Genomic DNA, 17,351 nt, shown 5'->3' with positions numbered 1-17,351 from the left:
TAGGGATGGCTGACAGGGGCTGACTCCCAGGGAGGGCCCCACTTATCTTTTCTGGTGGCAGGCAAAATGATAGAGCTCCAGTCCTGCTGGCCACTCTCTTGGTCAGGGGTGGGCAAGATACAGCCTGTGGGCCAGATCCAGCCTGCCAAGCCATTTGATCTGGTCCACAGCCCACCCTGGCACTCCCCCGCCCCCAGACCAATCCATACCCGAGGACAGGTGAGCGCGTGAAGTCATTCACTATTCAAAGTGGCTTGTGACTTCCTCCCCTACTAGGGGCGCATGGCATCTAGGGGGAGCCACCACAATGACTTCATACTCTTCCTCACCCTCAGATCCTAATTGGCCTGGGAGCAAGGGAGCACACAACGTCTCCTCCCCCACCAGGGGTGCGTGGGGCCTTCAGGAAACTGTCGCTTTCCACCTGAGGCCCACCTCTTCTGCGTAAGGCCCTGCCCATTCAGGGGCAGAGCCAGCCCACAACTGCCTATCAAAATTTGTGATGTGGTCCCCCTGAAAAAATTATTGCCCACCCCTGTCCTTGGTGGTATGGCTGCTGCCATGGACACTCATGGGATAGCTCTCCCCTCTGAGCTCGTTGCCCGCAGTGGCCGCTCTCATTCTGTGTCCCTCAGAACAGCAGCTCCTCCCTTTGCGTTTTATGGAAAACTGTCCTTTTCCCCAGGCTTCTGGATCTCTAGCACACCAAACCCTAACCTTGCTTTAAGTTAGGAGAAGAGGAAGCTGTATACCAAATTTGGTGTCCCTAACACTTACAGTTTAGAAGTTCTTGAACAAACTCGCAATCAGACACAGAGATAGACACCTCTAAAATACATGTTATGTTAAGTTACGCTATGATCTAAGAAGCGACCTTGAGCTTTAAGCAAAGAAATATAAAACTAAATTAGCTTTACAGCCAGATTATAAACAAAAATTATCTTAAGAACCATTGGTCAGTTTGATTGTTCAAGAATTTCCTTTTATGCTGAAAGCAATAAAGACATCTTATGAGACCTAGACAGAGTAACTTAACTTTTCTGTGTCTCAGTATTTCCACATGTAAAATAGGAATGAGATTATATATTGTTTCTCAGGAGAATTGTGATTAAATAGTGTGTGTGCAATGTTGATATCTTTGAGGGAAGGAGTTACAGAAATGTGAATATAGTAAGGCCTATCTTAAAGAACCATTCAAGAGACTATCAAAAATCTACTGCTTTAAGTGAAATGATATCTTAATAATAATATAGAACTGTAATACAATTGTGAGAAGGCTGGGGTGATTCCTAGCCAGAAAGTTGCTACTGGTTTGGCCATACAATAATATTATAGTAGCAACATAATTTTTCCTCGGGGTGTGTGAAGTAATGGGAGTGGAAGGAAGTGCAGCTCATCTCTTCTCTTCTGCTAAATGAAGAACAGATGGGAATTTCCAATCTCCTCTTGTCCCTGGCTGGGTAATCAGCTCTCACATAGCTCCCCTCTCCTGCTTCACAGATGTGATGAGAGCACTCTCTTCTGCTTTAATCTACTTTAAGCACTGCTTACAGCACACAAATCCCTTCATTAACATTGAATTAGGTATGTTTGCAAAATATGGCCTGCAGGATGTATCTAGCCCGCCAAGCCACTAGATCTGGCCTGGCTGCTTTTACTACACTTAAAATGCAGAGCAACAATGGTCCCAGAGCCAGAGGAAGCCCAGAGCTACTCCCACTGTGGCTCTGTAGAACGCCTCCACTTGTCAACTAATTGTGTAGTCAATACAAATTGTATCGACTACACGATTAGCTAAATACCTGTTCCTTAACATCCTTAGTATGCAGAAGCAGAACAATATGTTCTATTGTTACACCACTCGTATAAGTGATAATATCACAGTGAAAATAGTATAGGATTAGTTTAGCCTTTGCAAGAAGCAAAACTTACTTGACTCTTCCCACAGCGTCCTGGGACTAGGAGCACTTCCCCAGACTCCACTTGCTTCAGGGTTGGTAGCCCTCAGTCTGGGGTCTGTATTTCTCAATATGTGAACAAGAGTCAGGACTTGGCAGCCACTTTTCCATGAGTGGCGACAGTAGGGTCTGACAAGGTACACATATACATTTTAACACATAAGCTTCAGCTCCTTTTACTTCTCCATCATATGATGCTCCTGTTGCTACACACTGAGCAGCCCTGAAAACTGTAGGAATACACATTAGCTGGGAGATCTGCTCCTTGTAGGCTCCAAAGGCCCATGGCTTACAATTAATTGTTGAGGGGCAATACTGAGTTCAGGATAGTTCTTAGTTTCTTTGAGAAGTTCATTGCACAGCCAGGGACCAGCTCTGCAATAGTAATTACAGTAATTTAGCCTCTGAGCTAGGGGAAAAGGTCCACATTAGAATCAAGGATATGATCTCCTCTTTTACTCCCTATCTCTGGGGGAGTTCAGATTCGGATCTGAATGAATTAAGATCTAAACTTACCAGGTCAAGTTCACCAAGCCCCTCTAATAAATACTGAAGGGCAAGGCGGAGTGGCTGTATCCTATTAAACGTTCTTCGCTGCATTTCCAGCAGCAGCCTGCAGAGGGGGCCAGACCGCCCCGGTATGGGGGGGGGGGGGGCTGCATGGCATGCTGCACATGCGCAACAATCCCCCATTTATTTTTTTCGAGGCATGAGTAACCAGGCCACTGCGCACGCGCCCTCTCTTTTCGGCCCGACGTAGAGCTCCTGGCACTTCCGCGCGAGCGTGATTACGTCAGCCGCAGTCTCGCTCTAGGAATGTTAACGGCGCGATTTTTCAAAATGGTGGTGTGGGGGGAAGGCGGTCCCCGCCGGGCCCTGGCGCGGGGAAGGAGCGGCCTGGGGCGCGGCGGGCAGAGGGCGCGGCCATAATGGGGCGCCGCGGCCGCGCTTCGGAGGGGAAATCATAGCGAGGACGCGGGGGGAGCGGCCTGCACGATGGCGACCTGCATCGGCGAGAAGATAGAGGTGCGGACCCGACCATCCCCGGCGTGGGGGGAGGGGCCGAGACCGATTCCTCCGGGATGGGAAGCTCCGAGCAGCAGCCCCGCCCACTCTGCTACCTGCTGGGGTGGTGCCCCTCCCCCCGCCCCACGCTAGGGGACTGGTGCCCTGGCAGTGCTATGAGGGCTCAGGGCCTGTGGCCTCTTCCCACGGAAGCGCCCTGGCGCAGAGGACGCAGATAGGGTCATTGCCCCCCCCACACCCACACCCACACCTCCTGGCAGCATGAACACTGGCAGGTGGCACGTGCCAGTTCAGTAGCAACGCCTGCTCTCTCCCCTAGCCTAGTATTTCTGGTGCCGCCTGCTCTGAGACCAAACTACCACCCAGATGGTTTCTGCTGCCCCTGGGGATGCTCACCTGATTGCTCTGCTGTCCAGACACCGCTTGACTCGGGCAGCTTCTGTCGCTCAGTGACCGCAAGCCCTGCTGCAGTGCACCAGACGTTTCTTACTCCACTGTTCATTGCATGCAAAATGCAGGACAATGTAGCACTTTAAAGACTAACTACCCCAGACTAACACGGCTATATTTCTATCACTATTCTTAATTGCATGCGTTTCAGAAACCCTGACGGCTGCGGTCTCTGGCAATTGGGCGGTATATAAATCAGTTATTTCATACAGCAAAGAGAAGGCAAAGCTCAAGATGCTATTGCATTAGATAGATTCAGACAAGGGTATTTAGAAGTTATTCTGTTACCAGTCTACTGGATGGACGCTGTCTTCTACATGTACTCTTTGCTGAGTCATGATTCTGGCTGTGAGCATTGGAAGTTTTGTGCGAATTAGAAAATCGAGGTGTTGGAAGCTGGAGGTCCATGTATTTTGCAGATGAGGGCCAAAGACTGTAACACACTTTCCCATGGAAATTCTCACCCTTAACGGGTGAGTCACTGTTTGATGACAGTCTTCTCTTGCTAGCTATGGGTGTGCCATAATACCATACATCCCAGTCAGCACTAATACTACTTCACTGTTCATATAAAAATATTTTATATTGGGGCCTTCTGCCTTGAGAGTAAGGCAGCCAGGTGCTAGTTAGCAAAGTTGTCCCTTTAACTATGTTGTAGCCAGATCGACGGTAGTGAAGGGATATCATTAAGGCCTGGGTTAGAACCCTAGGAAGTGAAAACGTGGTTGGGATCCGCCTTCACTACACTTACGTTACATTGGACTCAGCCCTTTAGGGTACAGGGTTTTGCGGTATGCTATGGCTGAGTGTCTGTAGCTGACAAGGGGTTGTTTTCGGTAGAGGGTGGTTGCAAAATTTGAGGTTGGTCTCCCTGGTGCTCTAGGGACAGGGGAGGCCAACTGTTTGATCATCTGTTTCTTTGTAAACCTTGGCCAGGGCACTCGAGTGTGTGTGTGGGGGGGGGGGGCTTCTTTCCCCTTCTCTCTGCCGCGCACATCTGTTGCCATCTCGCTTCAGTTTTCCCACAGGAGCCCCGTAGTCACAGGTGCTCAGGGCGTCTATAGTGCCGGTTTGTAGGGCGGAGCACCCCCAACGGGAAGCGAGCTGCCCGCGCGGAGGCCGGGACGGGTCACGGCGGGGAGCATCCCTTTGCGGTCGCTAAGGGCTGTCCGGCGGGACGATGGGAGGTGGTGACTCTGCCGCCGCTGCTATGGCAGCTCGCGGCCGTTGTCCCCCCCCCCCCTTCTGCCCCAGGCGCGGGAGGGCCAGCGGGAAAGCTGACCCGCTTCAGCGCCGCAGTTGCTGCTCTGCTCTGGCAGTTGTGTGACTGCAAGTTCCGGGGAAGATGCCGAAGTGGCTGCTAACTAGTTTCCTTGTCCCCACGCCCAGCCGTGTTGTCTCTATCGGCATGCATCAGGGCTGGGCCGGGGAGAGCTCCATCCAGGTAGGCTCTCCACTCCCCCCGGCCCCCAGAGCACAGGTGCTGGATCTAGGAAGGGGGAGGGAGCGAGTGGGGTGCTGCCGTACCCATTGGTTTGAAATAGTTTCCAACATATACACAAGGTTTACAGTTTGATCCCAAGGCTCTCACCACTCTAACAGCCCCCCTGGAAGAGGGGCACCCTGCACAGTGAGGGAAGACTAACTGAGCTGTGTGCTCTCTCACAGGATTTCAAGGTGGGGAACCTTCTGGGGAAGGGCTCCTTTGCCGGTGTCTACAGGGCGATATCCCTAAAAAACGGCCTGGAAGTAGCCATCAAAATGGTAAGTATCACTGCTTCTAAGGTGTAGAGAGTAGAATGTGCATCTGCCAAAGTGACTTGCGCAGATGTAACTGTAGGCAGACATGTCACCTGAGCTCATTCCTGCCCTACTTTATCTATGCATACTCTTGAGAGTGTCTTCTCTCTTGCCCAACTTTTGCTTGTGGTTGCATCTCTAATTCTTTGGATTAGATTTAAAGTTCATAAATATCTTATTGAGGTGATATGTCTGATTGGGACCTTCATGCTAAGTATAAGTAGAAACACATGAAAGATTATGTCGATCATCAGCCTGTGTAAATTAGCATTTAATTAGAGCTATGACAATTTACATCAGCTGAAGATCTGGCCCAGAGTTCCTGCTTCTGAGTGTATATTCTAAGAGCCTGATCCTGACTACTCTGGTTTCAAATGAATGCCAGTGGCTCAATTCCCACAGAGCAGTCTGCAGGATGAGGACTTGAGTTTACAGTAGGCTTGCAGAACTACAGACAATAAATGTATTTTACTCATCTGCTAATATATATAATTATCCTTTTTGTGGTATTTTTGTGGTAATCATGGATAACAGATTTTGTGCTTGGGTTGGCTAATCTTGTGTGTGGGTGGGATTTTTTTTTTTTACTTATTCATATTAACAATTTGGAGAGACTTCTGCTAGAGTTAATACAGAATGTGTAGGTTTGTCTTAAGCTTCTTTTCAGGTTGCATTGGAAATGACTATATATTGCATATAAATATTCCATGCAACCACACTAAATATTTCTTTCTTGTTTTATTATTGTCCTTTCAGTTCTTCTAGATTTGTATACTTGCTTAACAATCAAATCTGTCAGTGTTTACCACTAAGAACAAAGTGTTAAGTGCACAATATTGTGATTTAAAAAAAAATCAAGTGAATTATCTTAAAATTTGTCTTGAAACTACTTTAGTTGGTATGTACATACTAAAACATTGATGTTTGGGGGAAAAAAATTCTTTGGTCCCTTTTTTCAGATAGACAAAAAGGCCATGCACAAAGTTGGAATGGTACAGAGAGTTCAAAATGAGGTGAAGATACATTGTCAATTAAAACATCCATCTATACTTGAGGTAAGAATAAATTCTCACTCTTACAATAACGACTGCTGAATATTAAGGTAGTGTACAAAGCAGGGATGTTAATGTAACTGACTAACTGTTTCACTTCTAAGATGATGCTTATTGGTTAATGGTGTTGGTTAAACTCAGCTGGCTCCTAGAGGCAGCTTTGCTATGGCAGGGCAGCAAAGCCTTCTCCCTAGGAGCCTAGTGGGCAAGAGATTTTCAGCAGTTACATGGATACCTATTTAACCAACTTTTAATATCACTAGAAAATATTCTAACAGTTTTTATTTTATTTTCTAGCTTTATAATTATTTTGAAGATAGCAACTATGTCTACCTGATACTGGAGATGTGTCACAATGGAGAAATGAGCAGATATATAAAAAACAGAATGAAACCTTTCTCTGAAGAAGAAAGTGGGTTTGGTTTTTTGTTTTGTTTTTAATAGAGTGATATTCTAAGTGTTTTGCTTATAATAAAACAGGCATTTAATTTCAATAGATAAGTCCATTTTAAAAATGTTTCACTATCATTGATTTATCTTGGAACAATTCTGTTCTGCTCTAAATCTAATACTTGAAAGGCTTTGCAACAAGTGTGTGTGTGTGTGTGTGTGTGTGTGTGTGTGTGTGTGTGTGTGTGTATATATAAATATAAATGCATAGTTTCTTTGTTTTCATGTTAGTCCTGTTTGGGACAGGAATGATAGCATAACAAAGCAGCGATCCTAGTTTTCTATGATCAAAAAATACCCAAAATTCTCTGACTAAAGTTCAGTGTTTCATTTTAATCACAAGCATGGATTTTTGAGTGTGGATTTTTTTTGTTTTTACATTCCTAGCCACAATATATATAGTTAAATAGAAGTCAATGTCTTATTGATGTATCCAATAGAGATGTGAGTAGTTGACTACTCGATGAGCCTAGGCTTATCAGGTAGTCAGCTCGACTACTCACATTCCCTTCCCTTGTTTTTTCTGTATCTAAGCAGTAATGGGGGGAACAGAAGTTGTTCGGGGGTGGGTGGGTAGAAGAGCAGATTTAAAAGCTGGTTATCCCCAGTTTCTGTGTTCCCTCCCTCCCTCCCTCCCTCCCCCCCCTCCCCCCCCCCCCCCCCCCCCCCGTGCTACTGCCCCATACTACATTTAAAATGCAGAGCTGCAGCAGGAGTAGGTCCCAGACCTGACACGAGCCAGGTCTGAGTGCCTTCCCTTATTGACTAATCATGTAATCAATACAAAATACATCCTTAGTATACAATAGAATCCCAATTATTCGATTCTCCATATTAACTAATTCACGAGCCACCCAGGGCCCACAGTGGCCGTGACTCTGGCAGTCAGCTCCCACTGTTCCCCATGTTAAAATAAGTAATAGAAAGCTCTTTATTCCAATTTCTGCTCATCTATTCTGGTCCTGGTCTGAATTAGATTGGATATAAGGGGCTGTACTGTAAAATTAAACTTAACAAATAGTTTGGTAGCACTTTAAAAAGTAGCAATACATGTAGATGGTATCATGAACTTTTGTGGGCACAGCCTACTTCTTCAGATGACCAGTGTATTGGATGTCCTGGACCAAAATAACTCTGGTCATCTGAAGAAGTGGGCTGTGCCCACGAAAGTTCATGATACCATCTCCATATTTTGTTAATCTTTAAAGTGCTACCAGACTATTTGTTGTTTTCTTAGTCTGTACAGGGTAAACTTAACTTGGCTATTCCCTGAAGCTGTAAAATTAAAGTGTGTTCAAAAAATAATTATAAAAGGGAGAAGGTTGTGTCGTTTGAATAAGTGACAATGATATTTCCTGCAGAACTTAGTTTAGTTAATGTTTCTGTTTTTACATTGAGAAAAAATAAAGATTGTATTATCACCAGTTCTGTGGTTCCCCCCACCCCTCCACATGGATAACTGTTGTCTTTGATCCAGCCATATAAGTCATTGTGTTAGAAATAAAATAATAAATCTCTTACCTTTTTATAATCTTTGTTAAATTACAGTTAGTCTGAACTATGACTCTTCAAATTTGTCACTTTCTTACTCCACAGAACTGTGCCCTTGTATAAATCTGAATTACATCTCCATGCATTAAAAACATTGGGACAGTCACTTTATTTTTTGCTTTTCCTATGGTTGGTTCCACCCTCCTCCAATTTTTGATACTGCAGATTCAGGGCAGGTCAAAAAGTGGTCCACTCTAGTCTTGTTAAATAATTCCAATAATGTTGCACAAGTTCTGAAGTGCATTGAAAACAATGTGGCTGTCCATATGATACTGAAGACCTGAACTGGCTTGTTGAACACTTTGTTACTGATAATGAGTGATACATTGGATGGAAGGAAAGAATCCACATCAAGGTAGCAGGGCTAGCGGTTCAAAATAAAACACACCCTCATATATTTGTAAATTGTGCACATTTCTTATGGCTATCATTGAGACAAGAAACACTGCTTACCATGTTACGAGTCTCTCTTGTCAGAGTAGGTATACACATGAAAAACCAGTTTTGTTGGTCTCTTGAATAGTGGCTCAAGACAGATGTTGTACACTTGAGGATTTTTTTAAAGCACTGAAATACCCATAAGTGCAATTCATTGTCTTTCACTTATTAAAGCATCACATCATCCCTTATAGATATCAGAGAACGGACTCAGGAGCCAGAATCAAGTGATAGAACCGCTGCAAAATAAAACACTTTTACCAATTTGAAACAAGCTATTTTAAAAAATACTGTCTGCTAGATACAGAGCAGTCTCTTCTGTGGAGTGGTGCCTTTAACAGTACAATTGAACATCTCCCCTCAATTTTCTTAAGGAGTACGTCTAGACTGGCAAGATTTTGCACAAAAGTGGCTGCTTTTGCGCAAAATCTTGCCGCCTGTCGACACTGGCCGCAAGTATTTGCGCAAGAACACTGACTTTGTATTGTACAAAATCAGTGGTTCTTGCACAAATACTCCGACGCTCCCACTCAGGGATAAGCCCTCTTGCGCAAGAGGGCCAATGGAGACAGCCAAGTTAATTTCTTGCACAAGAAAGCCCGATGGCTAAAATGACCATCAGAGCTTTCTTGCGCAAGAGAGCGTCTACACTGGCACTGATGCTTTTGCGCAAAAGCAAATCTTTTGTGCAAATGCACATGCCAGTATAGACACTCTCTTAACAGAAAAGCTTTTCTGTTAAAAGTATTTGCGCAAAAGTATTTGCGGACAATCATGCCAGTCTAGATGCAGCCAAGGTGTTTGCCCTCTCCAGACTCCTAAGGGAGGAGTTGGAAAACAGATTGTGGGAGGAGGGGGTGAATTAAGGGAGTTGGCCAATAAGCTAGTTTCTGCAATTTGAAGGATGGTAGTTAGTGTTGCTTTCCAACCAATATGTCTTCAGGTGGGAGGCAGAAGCACTGAAGAATACAATACATCCCTGGGATGAGCTTACCAAATTTAAAATGCAGATCTTTTCTGAAGGTAACTCCACTGTTCCCAGTGGGATTGCACAGGTGCAACAGATTGGAACTTTAACATGATTGATAAAATACAAGTGAATGTAATTCCTCTTGTGTTGGCTCTGCAGCGCTAATGCAGGAGTTGAGGGTGGTACACACTTACTTTTCTCACTGAGTCAGAAGAATCTGCTGAATAAGATCCTTCTTTTATGTTGTCTTGTAGAGTAATACTTACTGAAATTAGAGGAGGTCTAACGATGAAGCTGATTTGTATAAAGTACACTTGGGAATACTTCTGGGTGGTTTCAGGATAGAAGGCTGCCTCGTAAATGTAACTTCACTGTCTTTAGAATAACTTGTAACTTTTATTCTGTGTGCTTCAAGCACTTTGCCAAGAGTGCATCACATACACAATTAGGAAGGGTCAATTTCTTGAGCTTTAATAAGGGCTGGTAATTGAAAGAAAGTGAGAAGAAATGTTCATGCTGTAATGTGTATTGGATGGGAGATGGTTTAATGGTCATCTGCCTCAGCATATGCCATAAGCTGATGTTGCCATAATCCTAAAGCAGTGGTACAGGATGCTATTTCAGTCTGCGTAAAGCTTGAACGCATTCAACCCTCTTATTCTAGACTGGGGTGGGGAAATTTTGGGGGGGCAGGGGCCACTGACCCACAGAAAAATCAGTAGGTTCCCACACAGTAGGTTCTGAAGTGGTCTGTGGTCCAATAATTTTTTCCCACCCCTGGTCGAAGGGGACCCAGGTTAGTAGATTTTTGTGTGTTCCAGCTCCACAGGGGAGTGGCAGCGTTAAGAGTGCCAGAATGGGCTCCCCAATGCTGTGGGTAGAATCCTGAAGCCTTGAGGGCCACGTCTAGACAAGCCAGGGACTGCATATGGCCCCCAGGCCTGAGGTTCCCCATGCCTGTTCTAGATTACAGCTCTTGTTCTTTTCTATTTGAGCGAATAGTCTCAAATTTTAACTTTTAAATTAGTTTAGTGGGAGGAAGGATGGCTCAAGATTATTTGTGTTGATTATTGATGACATTTGTACCAACTTATTACTGGTCTGTTACATTATGTCCAAATACCTGGTCTCTTGTATATGTAACCTATATATTGCACAAAACAGATTGGTTCTAGGAATTTGCTCTATATGGTATCTTCTAGCGAAGTTGTGGGTGTGGTGTTTTTTTGTTTTTGTTTTTGTTTTTACTTTTCATTTGTTGGACCCCTAAATTTCAAATCGAGTTATGGATCCCTTTGGAAATCTTAGATGTAGTCTGTGGACCCCATGGATCACAGGTTGTCAGTACCATAGGATGGTGATTTTTTTTTTCAACCTTTCACAGACCCATTAGATATAGTCTGTGGATCTCCCAGCAGTCTGTAGATCACAGGGTAAAAGTCACTGCTCTAGGGCATTAAGTTAATATGAGGCAGTGATTTTATTTTTTATCAAAGTATCTACAGCCTGTTATAAATATTTTCAATTTGTATTTAAGTTTTTCCATTATTGCATATATGAGATTCAGTGCAGTTTTGTACAGTGGCAAATGAACAGATATGATTACTGGATTACAAGAGCCATTACTATGTTTCATAAATTTGCCTCAGAAACAAGTAGTCTTGATACTCTTTACTACTAAAATGCGAATTAAGTGTATTAATTTGGCCATAATAAATAGGCCCGATTGGGGCAGATATGATATATTAAAAGGCATGTATTGATGTTTGTTTCAAATATTCTGCTAAAACCAGGTCTTATATTTTTGTGTTCTAACAGCACGACACTTTATGCATCAGATTATCACGGGGATGTTGTATCTTCATTCTCATGGAATATTGCATCGGGACCTTACCCTTTCTAACCTTTTACTCACCAGTAATATGAACATCAAGATTGCTGATTTTGGACTAGCAACACAATTGAAAATGCCAAACGAAAAACATTATACAATGTGTGGAACTCCTAATTACATTTCTCCAGAAATAGCCACACGGAGTGCACATGGACTTGAATCTGATGTGTGGTCTTTGGGATGCATGTTCTACACTCTCCTAATTGGGAAACCACCTTTTGACACTGACACAGTCAAGAATACATTGAATAAAGTAGTATTAGCAGATTATGAGATGCCACCTTTTTTGTCAGGGGAGGCTCAAGACCTTATACACCAGTTACTTCGCAAAAACCCAGCAGATCGTTTAAGTCTTTCTTCTGTGCTGGATCACCCTTTTATGTCCAGATGTAACTCAGCACGAAGTAAAGATTCAGGAACTGTGGAGGATTCAATGGACAGTGGAAATGCCACAATCTCTACAGCCTTTACTGGCTCTTCAAGTGTCAGTATAAGTGGTTGCTTGAAGGAAAAGAAGAGGCTTTTAGTTGGTCAGCCGCTCCCAAATAAAATGACTCTATTTCCTAAAAATAAAAATTCCAGTGACATTTCATCTGTGGGTGGAAGCACTTCTTATAATCACTGGGGAATTCAGGGAAAAGAAACTGGCATAAGTGGTAGAGGAAGAACTATGCAACTCTCTGAAGAGAGGCCACATTCACGTTATCTTCGGAGGGCCCATTCTTCTGATAGGTCTGGTACATCTCACAGTCAGACACAAGGAATAGCAAATGCTGTGGAGAGATGCCATTCCATAGAACTGCTTTCAACGACCAGAATAGGAGTGATGGAAAATACAGAAAGATTTTCACCTGTAAACAGCTATGGTGATATTCCCCCTATATTTAAAGATACAACTTCCTGCAGTTCTGGTTCTTTTGAAAGACATACATCTCCATCTGTGAAAGACCAAACACAGTAAGAATCAGTCTAATTTAGAATTGGCAGATTTAAGATAAAATCTAAAAGAGCTATCTATTCTATTAAATGTAAGGATATTAGGAGGGTGACTGGGTAATTGTGCAGTTGATACAATCCATTACAAGATTAGTTGATAAGGGAAGGCCCTCAGAAGAAGCTTCTCTTTATATAATATGTAATAAGAGCCGGGCACGCAGCCAGCCTGGCTTCTACTACATTTAAACTGCAGAGCCACAGTGAGAGTAGCTCCTGGACCTGGCACGAGCTGGGACTGAGCTAGGCTCATTTAGTCCCAGCTTGTGCTGGGTCAAACAGCCATTGTCCAGGGCTAGCCCAGGTAGTTGCGGGCAGCAGCTGCTGCCAGAGCAGCCCCTGTCTTTGGTGGCCAGAGCTGGCAGTGGCCAGAGGCTGCTTTGCAGTAACAGCTCCTGTCTGTTGAGGGAGCGGGGTCCAAACTCCCCGCTGGGACCCTCTGCAATCAGGAGCAGCTTCCCCTGCTCTCCCTTCCCTCCGCACTGTTGCCTCTGATGGGGGGGAGCAGCGCAACTTTTAAGCTGGCTCCATGCAGCATCGACTCCTGCTTCCCAAGTACCGGCTACTTCTTGCCTAGGCTTATTGGGTAGTCCATTAATCGACTACTCTTTTATATCCCTGGTTAAATGCACAAAATCATGGAATAAGCTACTTAAATTTGTCAGCACAAATGCATTTTCTGCTAGCGTTTCAAGAAATTAGGGTCCCATTATGAAGGGAGGAGCAAGTTTTGACTGCCGAAAGTTCTGGATGCCCAGTAGGGGGGAGGATGTGAATGCTGCCCAAGGGTTGCAGGGAGTGGAGGAAGAAACCACTAGGAGTACGTCTACACTGCACAGCTATTTTGAAATAAGCTATTCCAAATAGCTTATTTTGAAGTAGCATATCTACACTGCAGGGTAGCCTCAAAATTAGTTTGAGGCAGGCATTCCTAATGTATACATACTATCTTGATTTAGAGCCCCAGGAGGCATTGGGGAGGAATAACTTAGAATGGCCCTAGTGAGGGGCTATTTCAAAATAGCAGCAGTGGAGTGTCTACAAATACTTTATTTCAAAACAGCTGTTTTGGAATAGGCGTTATTCCTTGTACAATGAGGTTTACAGATTTTGGAATAAGCCTTCTGTTATTTTGAAGTTTCAGAATAACAGAATGGCTGTGTAGACACTCATATAGTTATTTTGAAATAATGTTAGTTATCTTGAAATAACGGTGCAGTGTAGATGCAGTCCAAGTGCAGTGTTTAAACAATAGTCATAGAATCATAGAATAATAGGACTGGAAGGGACCTCAAGAGGTCATCGAGTCCAGCCCCCCACCCTCAAGGCAGGACCAAGCTCCGTTTACACCATCCCTGACAGATGTCAATCCTCTGCATGTGCAAGTTCCAGGTTCTAAGAGATGAGAGCCCTGGCTAGTTTGAATGGTCTAATTTCAGTTAACTTCTATTATAAACGTATGTATTTTTTTTTAGACTACATTGATAGAAGTACTATCTTTTTTCTACTGTATATGCTGGATGCTCATGTCCCATGTTACCTAGAGTTTTCAAAACTTCACATGTTTCTCTTAGCGCATGCAAAAATATTCTGCTATTGTTTCTGCAACTGGAATAGTATTAATCTTAGTTATACAAACATACAGTATAATCTTCTTTAGATGTGTAGCTTTTGTGATTATAAATTAATTAAAAGGACCCTTCTGTAAAAATATATTTTGCTTTAGACTTAGTAGTCTTTAAATATTTAGCTTTATTGTTATGGAAACACTTACAAATATTTCTGTATATTTAGCTCAAATTATCTCTGTCCAATGAAGCCCAGCATTGGTTTATTAGAACAGAAGTCCCAGACTGAAACAATGCAGCAGTGGCTTGGAAGTGTTCAGACAAATGGTATGAATTACAGAACGTTGTTTTTTTTAATTCAAGTTTGCATAACCTGTACAAACTAAGAAATGCTATTACTTGCCCTAGGCATGTAATTGCTTACTTGTCGGTCTTAAGGTTTTTTACTTGTGATAAAAGGGACCTTCCCTGGTCCAGCAAGCTCCCTCAGCCTATCCCGAGGTTGCCAGAGCAGGGAGGTCCAACCAATATTACACAATAAATTAGACATTAAATAGTTCCATGCGGGGGGTGGAGTCTGCGGAATCCTAAAGGAAATATTGGAAGGTACTTAAAATAACTAATTATTGTAGTGTGTTTTTATGCTCCTTTCACTATTTAACAAGTTTTTTAAGCAGATAAATCCATTGTTTATTAAAAGGATAGTAAATAGTACAAAATTAATAGTCAAATTGTCTAGAACTCTGAATTGAGGTCCTCTCCATTATTGTTTTGATTTTTCTCATTTGTTTTACTAATAAAAACTAACATCAACTGAGATAATACAGAACGTTCTAACCCTTCGTCATGGTTCACTTCTAACCAGAAGCAGAACAACTCTGTACGCATTTTAAATGATGATTTGAAGTGTGAAATATAACATTTTTTAAAGCACCTAAGTCCGCCTCACTATTTCCAATTGAATTTAAGTTCCTGAATGTGCCACTTTTGCTTTTGAAAACTTTTATTGTAACTTCACTATTTTGAAGACATTGTAATGCCATTCTTTTTGAATAATATAAAAACATTTGGGTATGAATATAGAATATGAAAGACAGATGATAACGAGGGCTGCAGAAGGCTGGGTGGAAAGAAAAACAAAAGGCACAGAAGGGAAGGAGGAGTTTTTTGCCATGCATTATATTACATCGTATGTGCAAACTGTACATAATAAAGATGTAATTTAACCAAGAGGTTTAAATAACAAAAAGCACTCCTTTTTCTTTGTTTGATATTGCCAGACTCCTTTCCCTTAAGGGAATTGTAATCGGATTATGTATAATTGGAATTCCTTATATAACCTTCTATTTTTGTGGGTGCGCGCACTCTCTCTTTTATTCTTTTTGCATTGCTTCTATGTGGTGGCAAAAAGCATGCATTAATTGTCTGAGCAAAGCAGAGAGAGCTGAGGTTGATTAAATATTAGCCTCATTTAATCAAGTGTTGAAAACAATCTGTTCCCTTAGTTGAAAATGGGGGAAAATACAGACCAATGATTTACACCTAGCAGTGTAACCTAAGTTTCTAATCTACCCTTTTGTTGAAGTAGAACACATATAATGTTGTAAACATATTTTTTATTTTAATTTTGCAGTGGCGAATTCAGATGTTCTATTTGTTAGTTTATATCTAAAATAGAAAACCCTTCCTACAAAGTGCATTTGAGAGGTGTTACTACAACATAGAGCTTGCTATGTTGTAATTTCAGTAAAACTCACTAGTACTGTTAATAGTATTACAAATATTATGTAAGTGGTAAATTAACTATTTCTTTCCAATGAGGGAGATTGTTTGATTCCTGTTTTTTAAATTAAATAAATATTTAGAAGTGTACTATAGTGGTATAATTTGGAAACAAGTTTTTCAGAAATGCTGTTTCAGTTGAGAGATGCTGCACCCAATATATTTAAAAGTCAGTGAAAGATACATTAGTCACACAGAGTTTATTTTAAATTGTATTGGAGTTCAGTACATCTTTCCAATTGGAGAGTCATTTTATTCTGGAATAAACTAAAATGACATTGTTACATCATAGAAATTTTACTTAATACTGAGGACTAAACCAACCTTTCTTTTTCAATTACTTAATTTTTTGAAAAAAAATTACTTTGAACTAGGGATGTAAGCGACTAGTTGAGTGACTACTTGTTTCCCTTCCTTGTTACCTCTGTATCAGAGGCAGCAAGGTGCGGGGGAGCTGGTGCTGGGGGGAGCCGACTTAAAAGCCAGTTCCCCCCAGCACCATCTCTGCAGTGCAGGAGTGGTGGGAAGCAGAACCATAGTAGTCCCAGTCATGTCTTGCTCTGCCCCCAGTAGCCGAGCTACTGTAGTAGGAGCTGAGCTGCCTGCACACTTGGCTCTTCCTACATTTGAACTGCAGAGCTGAGGTGAGGGTAGCAAGCAGCATTCCTTATTCAATTAATTGTGTAATCGATACAAATTGTAGTGACTACATGATTAGCCAGTTACCCACTCCTTAACATCCTTACTTTGAAATAGGTTTTTTTCTACATATCCCTTCCCTTACTCCCCAAGAACTGAGAAAAATCTTCCAAAGTAATGAAGTTCTTGAACCTCTAACATGAACTCTCTTATGCTATTTTTCAGCTCAGCTGAAAGAACCTCTGGAGCACATCAATACTGATAATGCAAATGGAGGTTTCAGATACCATCTAGGTGTGCAGCAAGAAACATCAAGGAATGCCTGGAAGAGCTTAAAAGATAAAACAAATCCTAATGTTCCCATTGATAGTGCACTTTCTATAAAGCAGATCCATACAAAGAAATACACGTCTGGACTTCAGTGTATATCTGACAAAGCTCAACCAGCATCTGCATTTGGTCTCTGTCCAACTTCAGAACAAGGAAAAACCAGGGGCAAAGAATTATTAGGACACCAGAAACTTACACTGCAAAGTATTGTCTCTCCTCTGAATGCTCACAGGCTAAAGTCAATCAGACAAAAAACAAAAAATGCAGTGGTGTGTTTGGTTTTATTTATTTATTTATTTATTTTTGAGAAAAAAAAATTGGTTTATGGACTAAAACAAGTGCTCAGTAAAATATGTGCTTACACGCTTTCTAAGATGTATATTAAAAGAAATAGTCAAAGATTACTTTAGTATGCAAAAACCTCAGTCTTTGTATAATTTAATACCATTA

General features: G+C 42.3%; 2 protein-coding genes across 3 annotated transcripts in view; one reads left to right on the top strand and one right to left on the bottom strand.

Annotated features, from left to right (window-relative positions):
• The window catches only part of LOC102462772 (cilia- and flagella-associated protein 337-like), a 69,530-nt gene extending 66,941 nt beyond the window's left edge, over nt 1–2,589 (bottom strand). Inside the window, exons 1-2 of the mRNA XM_075929869.2 lie at nt 2,475–2,589; nt 1,933–2,188 (exon numbers count right to left, since the gene is read on the bottom strand). The gene's annotated coding sequence lies outside the window, so the exon portion shown is untranslated. The remainder of the gene's footprint in view (nt 1–1,932; nt 2,189–2,474) is intronic.
• A 192-nt stretch (nt 2,590–2,781) lies between these two features.
• PLK4 (polo like kinase 4) overlaps nt 2,782–17,351 on the top strand; it is a 28,533-nt gene continuing 13,963 nt past the window's right edge. The window contains exons 1-7 of one of the 2 annotated variants that reach the window (XM_006131789.5): nt 2,782–2,984; nt 5,103–5,198; nt 6,194–6,289; nt 6,584–6,698; nt 11,514–12,546; nt 14,377–14,477; nt 16,797–17,170. In XM_006131789.5, coding sequence (XP_006131851.3) covers nt 2,955–2,984; nt 5,103–5,198; nt 6,194–6,289; nt 6,584–6,698; nt 11,514–12,546; nt 14,377–14,477; nt 16,797–17,170 — 1,845 coding nt within the window. In that variant the 5' untranslated portion in view covers nt 2,782–2,954. Of the gene's footprint in view, nt 2,985–4,728; nt 4,879–5,102; nt 5,199–6,193; nt 6,290–6,583; nt 6,699–11,513; nt 12,547–14,376; nt 14,478–16,796; nt 17,171–17,351 lie in introns of those variants that run through there. The other variant, XM_075929878.2, reaches the window with a different exon arrangement.

The sequence above is a fragment of the Pelodiscus sinensis genome, chromosome 4 (genome assembly GCF_052426305.1).
Source record: "Pelodiscus sinensis isolate ZL-2025 chromosome 4, ASM5242630v1, whole genome shotgun sequence".
Classification (NCBI taxonomy): domain Eukaryota; kingdom Metazoa; phylum Chordata; order Testudines; family Trionychidae; genus Pelodiscus; species Pelodiscus sinensis.
The sequence above is the reverse complement of the archived record's forward strand: the minus strand, read 5'-3'. Positions and strand labels throughout refer to the sequence as shown.